Source organism: Lichenostomus cassidix, chromosome 4, assembly GCF_008360975.1.
Source record: "Lichenostomus cassidix isolate B80296 chromosome 4, HeHo_3.0, whole genome shotgun sequence".
NCBI lineage: Eukaryota > Metazoa > Chordata > Aves > Passeriformes > Meliphagidae > Lichenostomus > Lichenostomus cassidix.
The window spans coordinates 67,942,328-67,959,405 of record NC_139484.1 but is presented as its reverse complement, the minus strand read 5'-3'; the positions used below and the strand labels follow the sequence as shown (position 1 = coordinate 67,959,405).

Genomic DNA, 17,078 nt, shown 5'->3' with positions numbered 1-17,078 from the left:
AATTTGTTAACATTTTGTGGTTGTTGCTGGTACCGTAAATATTTTTCCTTTACGTCCAAACTATCCTACATTACAACTTTAAATGGTTGTATTAAATTTGTTACAAAACAGTTGCTATTAAATAATTATGTGGTATGGCATCCAACCATTAGTGAGTTTCTGGCAAAATTGCAGTCTGTCGACAGTGCCTCTTGGATAACAATAACTAATCCTTCCTAATTGATTTGATGCTTTTCTGAAGTTATTTTTGACATGTAGACTTTGAGTCATGAATAGTGCTGTAAGTCACTAATTGAGCCTCACCCACATCTAAAAGCACAGCCTGATTTAGGTGACTCCTCACCAAAACAATGCTCAGACAGGCTTTTTGAGCACATAAGCCTTTTCTCAAGCCCTGTAAAAACTCTTCTGACAGCACTCACTTGTTCAACAAGTATATATACAACATAGCATCATACTGTATTTTAACAATGTAGGAATTAAATCACTCCAGCTTAGATGTTGCTTGTCCTATTTTTGATGCTGAAAATATACATGAGTATTAGCCTTCTGATGAAAAGCAGTATTGGTTTTAGCTCAGGTTGGATTCATTTACTGGGCCGCTGAGAGCTTTTGTATAGTTTCTATCCAGTTAAATGTTTTAAAGCTTAAAAGCTGTCAGAATGAGTAATCTTGGAGAAGCTGGAAGTGCATTTGCAAAGGAGGTTTGCGTGATTAATTTTTTATATCAATTATCTTCAAGAATTCTACTTGAGCAGAACTGGTTAAGCCAGTTGCTTTTGCAATTGATGTTGGAAAATGCACTAAAAGTCAGATGAGAGCACCTCACTGAGAATAACCACCGAAGTTAAATTCTCTTCCAGTAGACTATAGAACTGAGCTAGGTTTTGCAGCCACTGTTTCTTCTAGAAACTCTTTTCAAGATTGGCAAGCATGGAAGTTGTAAATACCATATGTTTGCAACAACTTCTCTCCCCCCAGTTTTTTGAATGCTCTTCAAAAAAAAATTTTTTTTAAATTCAAGAAGAGGTAACCAGCATATAATTTGGTTGTCTCCTCTCATGTGATCTGTCTTCACAGAACTTGTTTGCATGTGGCCAGTCAAGATTTTGTGTATTAAAAGAATAATGCATATAGAGGAAAGCCAGATTTTGGTTGTGTCCTAGAGACATGTTACAGCTTTCTTCCCCAATGAAATGAAATTACTTATTTTCTATAGTGTATTTGTTTTAATTTTTTTTCTATAATAGCAGAATCAATTTTTAATCAATGAGTTTTGTTGTTTGGTTTTTTTACTTTTCAAGTGTGCTTTATCCCTATGAGGGTTTTACAATTTAGCTTTCACTGTATGAATTGCAATAAGAACTCAATTGATTATCTTAATTTTTTTGGAGTTTCAATACTGGTAAAATTCAGCACATTTAACACTTGAGGCCTTTCAGTAACAATCTTTACTCCAAAATTCACATCTGAATATTTTATGATCTCATTTGCTGACATTCCATATTGGAATATTTAAAAATTTTAATGGCAGTTCCTTAATAATTAAAAATAACTGATTTTTAACTTGGGGATTGTAATTTTTCCAGATGTTTTTCTGTAATAATTAGGATATGGCTGTATGTGGGGGGGTCAACATTCCAGCCAATTAAAATCAGTTGTACTGAAGACGCTCACTCTGCAGCACATGATAAAATGAAAATGAGCTCTTGAAACAGGAAAATAAATTGCTTGGCTCACAGGTGATGCTTTGGTATGGGATGAACAGTAAAGCTTATTTAACATTACTGTAGGAATAACTCTGTAAGTTGAATTGGGTTAGTTATCATTCAGTTCAATCTTCACTTGATTTAAGATATAATCCTAGTCGATGAAGTATAGTAATTTTGTCAAAGTCTGTTTTCTGGCTTGAATCTGTTAGATGGAAAAGAGTTTCAAAGCAACACCACCCAGCAAAAAATATGGAAAGAGTTTACTACAACTCATGCTTTAGGCCGACAGCAATAAAATCTCCCATTATAAGGAGTGTGTTTTCTCCAGGTTATAAAAAGCCCAAAGCAGAGCAAAGTCTCCAGACTGCTGATGTGTGGAGGTTCTCATGCAGCTCCATGTGCAGGAGCAGTCGGGGTGGAAGCTGTGCAGCGTGGCGAGCTGCTGCCTCGTGTTCCTCATCCGCACATCTGCAGCCTCTGCTGATGGCTGGCACTTGCTAAAAATACAGAGCTTTCTGAGCATCTGCCTGAGCCGTGCTTTATGCTGCATCCACACGGTCCAGTCAGGGCCTTTGGAAGGGGAAGTGGTTGGTTCAAGCTGGCTGCTGGTTCTGGCAGGAGCTGGATCTACAGCTTTGGATAAAGCACTGTCTTCTGCTTGTACTGAGTTTGTCTTTGGATACCCTGGATGGATCATTGTGACTGATGGCTGTAGCTGCCAGTAGGGTGAGCGTTTGCACAGAGACTTCATCCGCACTTTGAAGCTAGAAACTGCGTAGTGCATTTTGTCTGTTCTGCACGAGAAGTCCAAGGGTATGAATGAGTCACTTCCCGTGTTCCCCACTGTTGCGTTCATTTCTATTTGTCAGCCTTCAGAAAGGCAGAATTTAGATCTGTGTGCCAGAGTTCCTTTTTTCAGAAGAAGGAAGTTCAGTGTGAGAAGGTGTGGTAACTGTGGTTAGTCTAACCTATGCCCATGATTGTTACAATCTCTGGAAATAAAGGTGTAACTAACTTCCCCAGTTAAGAATTATAACCCAAAACTTGCAAGTTGCCTTAATGCACTGCTCTTTTGTGTCTTTCCTTCTGATCCAGTTATAAATACTTTTATTTCATTGTAGTCATAAGTAAAGGGCATCTAGTTTTGTGAAGGTAAATAAAAATAAGTAAAGAAAGGAAACCTATTTTGTCACTGATGAAGTCCTGAAAAGTCTTTTCTTTTTCCCCAACAAAACCAGTACTAAATAGATCATTCAGCAATTCCAGTAGAATGTATTACTCTACAAAGAGTGTTGCCCTTGTCCTATCTTGAAAATTACCTGCCTCAAACAAATCTGCTATCATATTTAAACAGATAAAGCAAGAGTAATAGCTTCCATTCACAGTAAATGAAAGGGTGATTTAATACTATGTCAGGACAATTGTTCCTGAGTATTTTAATAATAAAAGAATTTAATATGACCCAGTCAGGTATCATAATCTGGCAGAGTGCTGCTGGCAACGTGCTGCTTTTGATGCTGTTGGAACTTCTCTCCATATGTTAACAAGATGTGAAAGTACAGAATGTATTACAAGCATCAGACTAATAGAAAACAGTATGCTTTGAGTATTGGTTTAAATAACTATGACAAGCTACAAAGTGTTTTTGAAAGGAAATGAGAGAGTTTTTCCTCCTTTTCCAGATATAAAGCTTTTATTTTAGCTTTCTCACTTTTTAAAATGCCTTGTGAATTGTGTGGATCAAAAGCCCTGGAAGGCGGAGGGATTCTGAAGAGAGTGTAGCAGGCAGTGTTGGAGGATAAGTATCTATTTTCAGGAGTAAGGATACGAAATAGAAGTATAAGCTTGGTCAATTGTTACTGCAATTACAATGTCAGCTGCTGGTCTCTGCTGCTGGATCTGTTTCAATGCTGGTGGTATGTTCTGGGGGAAGTGCAGGAACTTTGAAGTTGCTCTGTTTGTCTCAGTTGGGACAGTTACTTTGTAGCTCAAGCTGATACTTACCATTAGATGGAATATGAACTCATAGCAGATTATTTTTTAATGCAGGAAGACACAAATTCATGGGAAAATGATTGACTTTTGAGTATCAAGTACACAGCTCTTTCTAATCCCAGAATTTCAAGCCAAGAGATAATAACTTTTCAGGACAGCTGATACATTAGTGGAAGTTTGCTCTCATTTGTGTTAAATGAGAATCCATCATGCAACTGGCATTTTTGTGTCTTCCAGTGCTAATATTGAGATACTTAAACACTTACTTCTTTGTGTAGTCAGTAAGCTTTTTTCCATGTAGCAACCTTCCACTGGCAACACACAGGAGGCCTTCAGAGTCTCCCCTCTCCCCTCATGGGTTTTTGAATGAAAATAGATGTCTGTAGAGAGCAAGCCTGGAAATAACACCACATGCCTTTGACTGTTGCATTGCACAAACACTTGGCTAAGCATTGCTGTGAAGCATAGCCGGCAATAAATTCTTGAAAGCAGTTTTGTAGCCCCTAAATATTGTGGTGGAACTGCCTATTCTAACTGGAGACTGGAACATTTCCATTGCTGACATGTAAAATTGAGAATGCTTTGCTAGACTTCACTGTACTAATTTTGTGTTAAGCAGAAGCAAGCTCCCAAGAAATCTGACCCCAAAGGTTTTCTTTTCCTGTCTTCCAGTTTATACATCTCAGACTTCATCTAAAATTAAAGAATGGGGGTAGATACAGGTTTTGAAAGGCTAACTATTACCGTGCTTACTAGCAACAACAAAAAAGCTGATGTTCTTTAGCTGTGCAACATGAATGGAAGTACTGTGTATTACTGGAAACCCTGAAAATATGGATGTAAGGATTTTGAAAAGCCAGACTAGTGCTTTTTCTTAAGTGTCTTTCTGAAGGAAGACTATCAAATTTTAAGTTCTCCTTCTCACTCTGAGGACTCTTGGTCTTATTTTTTGCCTCAATTTCATTACAAATTTTTCATGCCTGTTAATATTTCCACATAATGTTCTTGTGCTCTGTTGAGAAGCTGTCACTTGAGCATGACAAAGTTCAGTGGAAACAGCTTCATGAATATTAAAGCCTGAAAATAGTCATCACTTTAAGTCACACAATGAAGATATGTTGCCCTCCTTCATATATAGAGAGTCCTTCTATTTTTGTGTCTCACTCAGAGTGAGTGGGACAGTTCTGACACAATCTCCAGCCAGACTAAGAGTGTTATTTGAGACTAGATAGGAAAGGTAAGTTTTCATCTGCAACATCAGCACTCATGTCAAATGTCAGAAGAAAAAGTTGCTGAGAGATTATTTGGAAGGGTATGATGCTGAGACTGTATGGATAATTAAGGTGGAGAGATCAGTGAGCAGGCATACAGATGATGTAAAATTATGTTTTCACATGAAGACTGTATCCAATGGAATTCCAGTCCCTGGAAATGATGTTTACAGGATATGCTGAGAGCAAGTGTTGATAGCATTTTATTCTGGCAGATGCTCACAAGAAAATAACAGTAAAATAAAACAACCATTTAGCTTGTATTCTCTTGCTCAGACATTTCCCAGATGCTTGTCCTGCTGGAGGCTTTTCTTGCAGATGTTTCCATTTGATTAATACTGCAGTGTATCAGATAGTGTCAGTACCTAGGGAAACTGTGCACATGTTTGGATATGCAGATGAAATTGTGTCCTTTGCAGTGTTCTGAGCAGGAGGGTGTTGGTTTTTTGTTGTTACTGTGACTCATGTTGGAGTCACTCATAACAGTACACTGCACAATCTGATTGAAGATTCTGCTTTTGACAGTAAAAAGCTGTTCTTGAGCAACATGGTTCATAGTATGCTTTGTCTCTGGGTACTTCAAATATTTTCCTTCCTTTTTTTTTTTTTATGAAGCATGTCACTCTATATAACCAAAAACCACTTAAATTACTTACATACAGTGCAAATGAAATGTGAACCCTGAGGGTGAGAACCATCAGATACATAGCACATTGAATGATTAGAGGGAACAGACTTCAAAAGAGCAAACTGTTACTCTTTCTTGGAAAACCTAACTTGGCCTTGTCTCTGCTTAGGCTTTAAGTGTCCCTTAATTTAATGTGTCCATTGCTCAAAATATGACGCTATAAATATTTGTATATGGAAAAATTGTTAAAATTGTCTAGTAGCTGCAGCACAGGAGTGCAAAACAGAGTATGTGGTTTCTCATTCTTTCACTTTACCCTTAACTTTCTCTAGGATGTATGGATTATTTCATTTGTTTAATGTCATTGTGTGGGATCACAGTTGCCAGCCCAAGTTCTGTATCACCTGTAATCAGGAGAGAAAATTAGATGCTTCCCAGGGGAAAAGAGGCAAATATCAGAGCACTTCAAATGATGCCTACAAATAGTGTGAGGTTTTCCTCACAGACTGGCCATAGTATCTTACCTTTTACGTTGCTTAAGCATTCCTAATTTGTAAAGAATGGAACAGGAGAGTAGTGTGGTACTAAAGATGAGAAAGATGTCCTAGTGGAAGATAAAACTTCACACATACAAAGTTATTACAGTCAAATTCTGTCATGTCTTTGCTATGTTCTGCTCAGGTATGCTTTCTTTAATGTAAGAGAATTAACTATATATGTACACACATATAGAGAGAGCTGTGTAAAGCAAGTAGGGCTGATGGTTCTTGAACCATTAATTGTTCGTGGAACTTGGCAGATCACTAAATTGTACAGGTTGAGTGTGCAATACAGATTTCTCAGGTTGTTAGATCAGTAAGTAATACGTTAATTGCATTTCAGAGTTGTTCTGTAGTGGTTTTTTAAAGTTATATAAAACATTTCTTAAGAAGTTGTTTGAAAGTAATATTTGAGCTCAGAAGTATGTATTCTCTGTTAAGTTTTGAAGGATATTCTCATAATCTGATCTTTGCCTGAGGCTTCAGTCTCCTTAAATTGTCTTTGATTGCTGTATATATAAGGGCATTCATTAAAATTATTACTTTTGCCCAGTGCCACGTGAAGAATCAGATCTGAGTTTCCCAACTGAAAGATCATCACAAGTGTCATGATCTGGTAGTCCTCCTGCATATTCCTTTTCTTTCCTTTTCCTTTCATGTGTACATTGCCCCACAGCAGGCATTGCAGAGTAACCAAACTAATGGAACAGAACAAAAGGTGTGGTTTTGGTGCTATCATTTCCCCAGCCTAGTGTATTGAAAGTCAGATCGCTGCTTAATGGTGACACAGAAATGGTGGGGGGTCAGTGAAGTGCTGGGTGTGCACCAGCTGAAATTTATCTGGTAAACTACTTGATTTATAAAAGATAAGAGAGTTCAGATGGACATGTAGTAGACAGTCATGAAACAATGAAAGGGAACACTGAAGCACTATTGAGGTAGTGGTAAGACTTAAAAACCAAGAAAAAATGGTTTTCTGTTTGCTTGTGTAGTCCTGGTCCAGTTCTTATTTCACATGTGGAATGAGGTGGGACTTCCAGTGGAAAAAATAAAATGTAATTAAATCTTGCACGTAACTTGTTCAAGTAGCCTCAGGTACTGTTGTAATTGCAGCAGCCTAAAAATAGTGACTGCTACCAACTGTGTGTGTAACATGTGGCCAGCTGTGGTTTGAGTTACAGGGGATACTTGGCTTTTCACCCTGCAGTATCTTCCTGTGTCACCAGGCATCCCTCTGTCCCAATCAGTGCTTTGCAGAAGAGCTGCAATATCATTCTGTTTTCAGTGTCTGAAAGCACAGACATCTACTGCAGGAATACCATTGCCCACCCAAGGATGCTCTTCCTCAGGATCTGCTTTTCTCCTGTGTTAATAGCTGTAACTTGCCATGAATGGTTTTTTGATACGTGTGATAACTTAGTTTCAGATAGTTAATGAGATAAAGCATTAGCACTGGAGGCTGCAATGTTTTGCATGAGCTGTGTTGACTTGTGCTTCGACACAAGATGCTTGGATGGCAGGTGTCTGTAACTAATTGGCAGTGGTGGGAATGAAGCCGAGATACTTGTAAACAGGGAGCTGTTCTGCATTTGGCATAGTGTCACTGCATCCGTGAAATAGATGTGAAGTCACACGTTGAAAACAATAGCTGATATAACACCTAGCAATTCTGAGAAAATAAGTTATTCCAACTTTTGCAAAGCCACCTTTTGAAAGCAGTATACTTAAGTGACTGGTTATCTTCAGGTCAGTCCTTACTGCTCATTTTGGGACTCAGGATCGGGCTTTGATAAAGACCATGAGCAATACACCTCGGCAACTGCAAATCACGGTCAGTGAGATTAAAGAATAGGAAATCCGTAGTGAAGAGCTGGGAAAATAGCAACAGTTGCAGGTGAATGGATAATATCTTAAAATGCAAGTCTACCAAAGGTGGAGCCGCAGCAACCTGGCTGTCTCCACTGACTTAAATAACAGAGCCTTTGGACAAAGAAAGAATATCAAGCTTAATTTATCTGGATTGAGGCAAAATATTTAGCAAGAGGTGATATGGAAGTTGTCAGAACTGTAGAAGAGATTCATGTATCTGTCTGTTAGAACTGTCAGAGGTGAGCAGAGCATGAGTGGTACTGAAAAGATGCTTATGCTGTGAGAAGTATTTCAGCATAACACTGCTTCTGTTCCTTAGCTGCTCTTGCCCTTCGGACCGGTACCGAGGCGGTCTCAGCAAGGCACAGCAGCGATACTCGGTACAGGCTAACGTCTGGCTTGGAGCCAGGGACAGGGGAAGCGGCAGTGTGGGAAACCAATGGAGAGAGAGCCAGTGTTTGAGAAATGCAGCTGAGTCCTAAACCAGCACCCGTACTGCTAAGCTGCCAAAAGCGCGGCTGATGCAGGCGAGCTTGTGGGAGCCTTGTGTCATGGAGCCGGATCTGCAGCGGGCCGGGCAGCGCTGCCGGGGCGGCCCGGGAGGCGGGCAGCGTGTGCCAGGCGGAGCCGTGCGTGCCCAGGCAGCGCTGGGCGAGGCGGAGAGCAGCGATGGTGTGCGGCGGCTCCGCGGGTGATTAGCGCGGCTGGCGGGGCGGGGCGGGGCGGGGCGGGGCGGCCCGGGCGGACCCACCCGCGGGAGGCAGCCCGGGCGGGGCGGGCGGGCGGCCCGCGAGGCCGTGCGGGCCCGGGCGGCGGGAGCCAGGCCCGCGGTGCGGGGCGGGCAATGGGGCTCCGGCGCCGCCGCCCGTGAGGGAGCGCAGCGTTCATGGTGAGCGGGGCTGCTGCGGGGCTGCTGCGGGGCGCGGGGTCGGGGCAGCCGGGATGGACGGGCGGGGATTTGAACGCGTGTCGGTGAACCCGGCCTCGTCCGCTTCTCAGCCGCCTCGCCGGGTCCGGGGGAGAGCCGCCTTCCCGGGAAGGGGGTTGTCTTTGTGCGGGGCGAGCCCCCGCCGGGCTGTAAGGCGGCGGCACAGCCCCGCCGGGGCTCGGGGTGTCGGGGCGTGGGGCTGCAGGCTGGAGCCCGGCAGTGCCGGCCATCCCTGCTCCCTGCAGCGCTGCCGCCCGTGGAGCCACAGCCCGCAGCCTGCTGCCTGCCGCTCCGGCACCCTGCATGAATATTTCATCTTCCGCTCCGCCGGAAAGTGGCTGCCTTTAAACACGCAGGGCCGAAACGAGATGACCTTGATAGAGCAGTTTGTGTTACTGTAGGTTCAGTTCTGCCGTGCTGCTGGTGCTCGGGGAGGCTCAGGGCGTGTGGGAAGTCACAGAGCGCTCTCCCGAGCAGCGCAGTTGGTCTTTCAACACTTGCTTTTGTGTTCTAGGGGGTTATTTGCGTCTCTCCGTAGAGATGGTTGAGAATCCCTTTGTAGGTTGGCTTCTTTTTCTTGAAGAATTGCAGAGAATCACCACAGTCTGAGCTTCTTGCATCTTAACTGCAAAGCTGGCAGGTTCCACCCAGAATTAAACTTGGTTTCGGAAGGCGTGTTTCTGTGGGTTTTCTTTGTTTGGTTTGGATTATTTAAGTCAGGGCTTTAATCTACAGCACGCTCTTACAGAACATCTTCAAACCCTTGTTCTTGTGAACAGCTAAAGATGAAACCTGGAAGAAAGCCTAAATGATCCCAGTGATAAGGCTGTATTTTAAATTGTAAACTGTCAGCTCATCCTAAGTTGATCCTAAAATTAACTTGCAACCGTATCAGGTTAGTAACCCTTAATTGCAGCATAGCATGTAAACAGATGCTGAATTATTTGTACCTGTGAGAGATTCGAGTCTGGTTTAGAAAGAAAGTAGCTTAAAACGAGCTATTGTATAGCTCACCCTATTGCAGATGTCTGTATGTGCAAATACTTGTACTTGCTCAGTCAGCAGATACTCTTAATATGAGTTTGTGGAGGCTTCAGTGTGCTTCATTGCTGTATCATACATTGTGCTCTGAAATTGCATTCTCTTTGCACTGGAGTAAAAGATAATTTTAATGAACTTTTGTTTTCTGTGAATTTTGGGGTATTTGGTTTTTATGGGGTTTTTTGGGGGGAAACTGGGGTGGGAGGTTTTGTTTGGTTTTGTTTCATTTTCCCTGATTAAAAACCAGTTTTGTAAATGATATCAGCAGAGGACATTTTTATTCTTTTTTGGCTACCACTGAAAAGGATGAAATTACTACAAAGGAATCATACTTGTAATCTGATCAAATGTGCCACTCCCATTTTTGTGCTGGTCTGGCTTTTTTACTGGAGAGTAGTGCTGAGTAGAACACCAGTGAATACTTGCTGAAATGCAGGGTGGGCTTTGGCTCTTTTGAGAGGTTTGCGTAATTCTACTGATGTGCTGATACTGTAATTAGCCACCCATATTCAGAAATAAAACATTTCCTTGACCAGGAAATTCTTCTAATGATGTGCGTAGTGCTGGTCTGGAGAAGTTTCTGCTTAGCTGAAAGGGATTTCCAAATTAATTCTGCCTTACAGAATAAAATTCCCATTACAGCCCAGTGTGGACATTCTTTTCTCACTTCCCAAAAGCAGTTTTGCTCTCCAGTTGGCTCTCAGTGGAAGAAGACCCTGAACATAATTTTCATAAGTCAAAATTAAGCGGCTTTTCTGGAACTTCTACTATAATAAACACTGAGTGCATATGTTTTAATGTCAAAATCTGAGATGCTTTAGGGAGTAATAGAGGTTAATATTTGACTACATTAATTTGTGAAAAAGGGCTAATTAAGATATCAGTCTTCTAATAGAAACTGGGAGAAAGAAAAGCTGTTTGCTTCATTCCTATCAGCACAGTGGATTTACTCCACAGCTGATGCAGCTGAATCCCTTTATGATGGTGCACTTACACACTGGTCACTCTCAGCTGCTTGCTGGTGCAAGTGACCAGTGTAAGTAAGACTACTTGCTGTGTTTTCTCAGTATGCTCTCCATCGCAATTCCCTTTTTACAGTATTTCTTTGCTTATTTTCTCTGTGGTGGCTTTTTTAGTGAATGGCTTTGTCAGCATGAGCAGTGTCCCTTTACTTGACAAAGCTTAGTACTAGTCAGTAGTTTAAATGCATTTTCCTTGGTTCTTTTGCTTGTTTTCAAACTGACATCATGCATAGCAGTATTAGCTGGTATTAATGAGCCAGACATTCCAAATTCGTGACCATGTTTCCCATTACAGCAATGTAGTCATCATAGGATTGATTGTTGAGGCAATGCCCAGTGAACAGACAAGGAAAAAGAGGGATTTGCTGTGTCCTGAGGGCTGCACAGACCTGCACCTATGAGTCTCATGGATGTAGCTTGAACTAGAATTGAACTGTACGACACAGACTACAAGACCAAGGTTGTGTTGTTCTACATTCATTGCATCATGTCTGGTTTTCATTCATCCCTTTTTTTAAGGTGTGGTTGGAAGAGATGGGTCCCATTTTGGTTGCTGAATGTACCTGATTGTGTTGGAAAGGTTGGATTTATTGCCCAACGAAGTTCTGATGAAATTGAGAGGTTAGGCTGAGAGGAAGAAAGCAGTACCATCTGAGGAGTTCTTTGTGCTAGCGGGAAAAGATCCATGGCTGGAAGACTCTTCATAGTGCTTATGGATAGTGTGCATTTACCTTTTTTCTAAATGATATTTTAATGGAAATGGTATAAAAAGCTGTGCATGGAAGCCTTTTAGTTTTGGAAGTGGCAAGAATCATTATAAAGTTGGATGCAGAAGTAACTATAATGTGGATGTGATTTTTCCATAGGACTGTTTGACTGTGTTTTTTGTTTGTATATCACGGATACTTTGCATACTTAATGTTTGCTGTAATACTTCAAGGCTTGAAGTAGATGGAAGTTGTGTAAAAGTTGTTTTAATCCCATTAGGTCATGGTTTTAGTGTACTTTTCTTTGAACTGGTGTTTGTAGGAAAAGTAAAAATAAAATGGTACCTGAATGCTAAGTCCTCTCCTGATCAGAGAGGACTTAGATCAGTGTGATGCAGTAATTAAGGGTAGAAAGATCTTTTTGGGACCAGCTCTTCTCTCAGGAGAAGACCAGCTCTTCTCTCAGGACAGAGTCTGCTTGGACCAGGTTCCTGGGGCTCATCCACCTGGGCTTTGAATGCCTTCAAGGTCAGGAGTTCTGTCATATCTCAGGAAACTTGTCCCAGTGTTTGCATACCTTCCCTACAAAGCCATTTCCTCTGGAGGCTGAGCAAGCCTGGTTCTCTTGGCCTCTCTTCACGTGGCACTTTCTCCAGACCATACCATTTTGATGCCTCTTGGCTAGTCTTGCTCCAGTGTGTCAGTGTCTGATTACAGACACAAGTTAACGTTATGCTCTGTTGTGATTTAGGATTGTGCAAGGCATTGTACCAAGTGTGGACTTTCTAACAGTGATTTTAACCTTTTTCTCTCCCCATTGTTGAGCTGTTGCATATGAAAACAGCTTGCATAGGAGAAATCTTACAACGAGATTTTAAGACATGGAGCTTTGACATGGTAATTTTGGACTTTAATTTCAAAACTGTGTCAATGAAAAGAAAAATATTTTAAACATGACCTATTTTTATACCTAGGGTAGTATCTGCTGTTTGTAAACTACTTCTTAGTAGTACTTTGTAAAAGCAGGCTCTCAGCCAGAGGAACTTAAGATGTTTTTACAAATAGAAGGAATGGAAAAAGCCATCAAGACTCAGTCGTGAGCATAAATTTTGCCATTGTTTTTAGCATTGAGGTTACTCAAGTTGAAAAGCTTTAAAGGGACTGCAGTATGGCTGCGATGTGAAAGCATTTTCTTGAAGACTTTTGTAGGTCCTATTTTAAATTCTCAAGTGCATCATCTTAGTGTTCTCCACTGTTATAAGTTGTCCTGTCTTTTTCTTCTTAGGAATATGAAGAAAAAACTGGACGAGCTCAGAGACCACTCTCTCCTAAGCAGAATGTGAGGAAGAACCTTGATTTTGAGCCACTCTCCACTACAGCACTTATTTTAGAGGACCGACCAGCGTAAGTCTTTGAAGTGCCACAGTGAGGGTCTCTTTAAAATTAAGTAGGCAAAGGTTTTCTAGCTCAGTGCATTTGCTTACTCTAACTTATACAGATTATTTAAAATTTAAAGTAGGTTTTTTTTTCAGACTAGTGAATATGAAATTGGGTTGATTATGAGAAAAATTATTCAAACAGAAGGAGCCTTATTTTATAATAAAAGCAATGGCTTTTTGTGAAGGGAGGTGCTTAAGATAGCAGAGCTTTAGTTTTGAGTAATTCTACCTTCTAAACATGATTAAGGGATTTTTATTTTCCATGGGAGAACATAAGCATAAAACCAAAGCTGATATATGCTAAAGAAACGGAGAAGCAAGAATACAGTGTCATGTTTACACAGAGAAAGACCACACCTCCATAAATAATGAAACAATATAGTGATTGCTCTGCAGTGAGTTCAGCATCACGTTTAAGGGTTGTCAAGCACTTGATGAGTTGTTTCATAGCTCTTACTGCAAGGAGATTTTTGCATATGCAGACTGACTCCAAAGCGATTTACCAGCAGCTGCTTTACCGTGTTTTTCCCCTGAATTACACAAATTCAGTCATGCTTAGTCAATTTATGATTATGAATGTGATCTGGCTTTATGGGCATGACATCTACATTTTTAGTATAGCTGTGCATTGGTGTGAAGAGCTGGCATAACACAGATCTGTGTTTTCATCAAGAAACCTGTTTGAAAAATGCTCATATCAAAGTAGTCTAATCGTAGGGTTACTTAAGTAACTTTCTGGCTTGGCTGATGGACTGTGTGGCAAGACACTGGGACATGTGGAAAAATGTAGGAGTAGTTATTTGTTATAGCAGGCTTTATTATGTACAACTGGAAACAAAACATACTAGCTTATCAATTGTATTTTAAACCTGTCTGTTAAAAACCTTTTGTGGGATAATCTGAGTAGTACAGTGTGGAGACAGATGGAATTAGTGTTACGTTACAGGAGAATGTTCAGATTTTGCTTTCTTTCCTACTGTTGGTGGAGTGAGGAACTTCTAGCAGGAAAGGTATTTTTTAAATTGAAGACAATTGAAGTATCACTTCTTTTGTCTAGTGGGAAAACTGCCCTGGACAGCAGTGCTGTCCTCCAACTTTTTCTAAGGAATCTTTTTAAAATTGTTTACCTACAGTTTGCATACTATTTTTTTTTTACCTATTTAAGTAATTTCTTTACGATTTCAAACAGAAAAGTGGGGTGAGATTCTTTTGTTCAAAATAGCTGCTCTTGTTTTCACACTCGTAGGGTTTAGGTAAAACTTTGTAGTAAAAAAATCCGTAAATATTCCATAGTGCCTCTAGCTTCAACTGGAAAAAGTATTAGTTGAATTTTAATAGATACTAAATGTCATCTCACGTATATGTTGGTGATGTTAAGACATGGGGCAAATAATTTGAGTGGTGGAATTTAAGTTAGCAGAATGCAGGCTAACTATTAAAGGTGTTGGGAGCTGTCAGCTGCCTGATGTGTGACACCTTACAGGAACATGAAAATGAATTTTTGTATAGCTTTTCTGTTAAGCAAAGATATAAACAGTTCTAGGAATAAAATACAGTGTCCTACAATACAGAAGAACAAAATAGTCATTTCCTGTTGTGATGTTTTGCTGATCCTGTAGTTGTAAGAGATACATATGGTTATGTTAATTACAAATATGATTAGCTGAAAGGTAATGTGTTCTGACATATGAACACATGCATTTGTATGTCAGAGCCTTAATCATTATCAAAAGGTTTTGTTGATATTAATAAGTGGAGAATATTGAGGATGACTCCAGTGCCACTTGTTGCTCTAGAAGAGAAGGGAAGGAGTTAAGTTATTAAAATAGAAATGGTGTTTCAGAGAGCAGAGGAAAAAAGGCTGGGTTAATGGGTCATTATGTGTGGGTAAAGAAAGTTGTGGATGTAGCTCTTAGACAAGGTGGACAGTAAGAAAGACTACAGTCCTGTATCCTACCAGTTCAAATCAAATCCTGCCAGCTTGGTATATACCAGTATATTCCCTTTATGAAGATCAGCCTGTGAATTCAGTTGGTTTAATAATAAAAATGCTGAAATTACAAAATGTAAGGAAATTACTCAGCGTATTTTGTGTCTAAACGTAGTCATAGCTGGTCAGTGTTCTTCCCTTCTGCTGACTCTGGTAAAAAAAAAATTCTTTCCAAGAATCTGTTGTTCTGCTCTTTGGATATTTTGACAAGAAGCAGAGTATGCTTTTCTTTCAGAAGTGTCTAGAATTTTATTTAGACAGTCATGCCAACTGTATATAATTTTTTTTAAGGAACCTTCCTGCAAAACCAGCAGAAGAAGCTCAGAAACACAGGCAACAGTACGAAGAAATGGTGGTTCAAGCAAAAAAAAGAGGTGATGGTATTTCTTGTCTTCAGAACCAAAAAGTAAAGTAAAAGGGTGTTTCTTAACCTGGAATGCACTTGTGTCAGTCTGTTGCTCTGTAATGTGAGGGATCTGTGCCTCCCCTCAAGGAAGAATCAGTCCAAAGATAGAGGAGCAAAGGCAGTTTTGTTGAAAAGCCCAGCCCCAAACTGAAAAGAAAATGGTCCTAGAAGCCAGATGGAAATTATTTTTTAACCCATAACTCTTAAATGGGTGGCATCTATTTATGGTTTAAAAACTTAGTAATATATTAAAGTAGATTGCCAGTCAAATTATGAAGACTGGACTCATAACTGCAGGGTATTTGTCAGTTTCACGCTGGAAAATACTTCTACAGGCTGTAGTACATAAACATGTAATTTTCCACATAGGAAAATGTATGTAGTTATGTTCATTTGATAATCTCTCACTTAAAATTTACAGCTTTCTCAAGGATATGCTCATAATTTCTTGCCTGATAGTTTTCACAGAAGTGTCTTAGTAACACTGTACCATGAACATGAGGTAGAAGTGATAGTAGTGGTTTCTTTCGGCTGATATTTTTGACCGTCTGGGTTTCATAATTAAAAACAAGCATTGCAATAATATGAAAATCGGACTTGGGTTTTGCATCCAGTGGGAGCTACTGGAAATATTTTTTTCCAGCTGGCCAGACCCTTGAACCATATGAAACAGTGGAAAGTGTATATGAACACAGGACTTGTGTGCTTCCTGCAGTTGACACACTAGTAGGAGTATCCTCTTGTCATTTTGAGCATCATACACCTACCAGTGAAGTTCTAACTTCACATGACTCCTGTTTTAGTATATCTGGTACTATATGTGTAGTCTATAAAGCAGTTTCCCTGTTCTTTCTTTTCATGTAGGGTAGGTGGTTCAGGAGGAATGGGATGGTTGTTAGCCAATGGACCAGGTCCTTGTGCTGTCTTCGTTGAACTGGAGTATGTCATTCTCTCCAGATAAATACCATGACAAATCCATTTTCCCTAAAGCAACTCCACATGAGCAGCTTTGCAGAGCAATATATTGTGTAGAGGTCAGGAGATCAAAGACTGTTGTTGGTTAGAGAAAAATTGAAAGCTTGCATTTAGACAGGCTTACAAAGAGCTTGTATCAAAGCTGAAAACGTTGTGAGGCAGTTGCTATGGTTCTGCTTAGGCACAGCTTCTATGGGGCTTTAAAGTGCACCCATGAGGTAGGATGTGTCCATTCCAAAGACCTTGTTCATGGTACTGCTGTTCTTCAGTGAGTTCTGCTTGCCAGGTGAGCACCTTCTCATACTGCAGGCAGCGTGTGAATACACACCTGTATCCTGTATTTCCACTGTGCTGCTGTAGAGACTGTCTGCCTGCATTTGGTACATCTATGTCTAACAAATATGATAGTGGAAAAAGCAGTAGCTGAGGATGCAGGAAGAAGTACTGAGTGATCATGCAGAAATTTAAAATACATCTAAACTAGACATGAAATAAATTTTCTTGTTAATGAACTGAAGGTTTCCATTTGTGATGTATGACATTTAAATTATCCGTA

General features: G+C 40.3%; 1 protein-coding gene across 2 annotated transcripts in view; it reads left to right on the top strand.

Moving 5' to 3' along the window:
* The window catches only part of TBC1D14 (TBC1 domain family member 14), a 63,032-nt gene that overhangs the window by 22,916 nt on the left and 23,038 nt on the right, over window positions 1-17,078 (top strand). For both annotated transcript variants that reach the window (XM_085059753.1, XM_085059754.1), the window contains exons 4-5: window positions 12,998-13,116; window positions 15,433-15,515. In XM_085059753.1, the coding sequence (XP_084915879.1) occupies window positions 12,998-13,116; window positions 15,433-15,515 (202 nt within the window). The remainder of the gene's footprint in view (window positions 1-12,997; window positions 13,117-15,432; window positions 15,516-17,078) is intronic.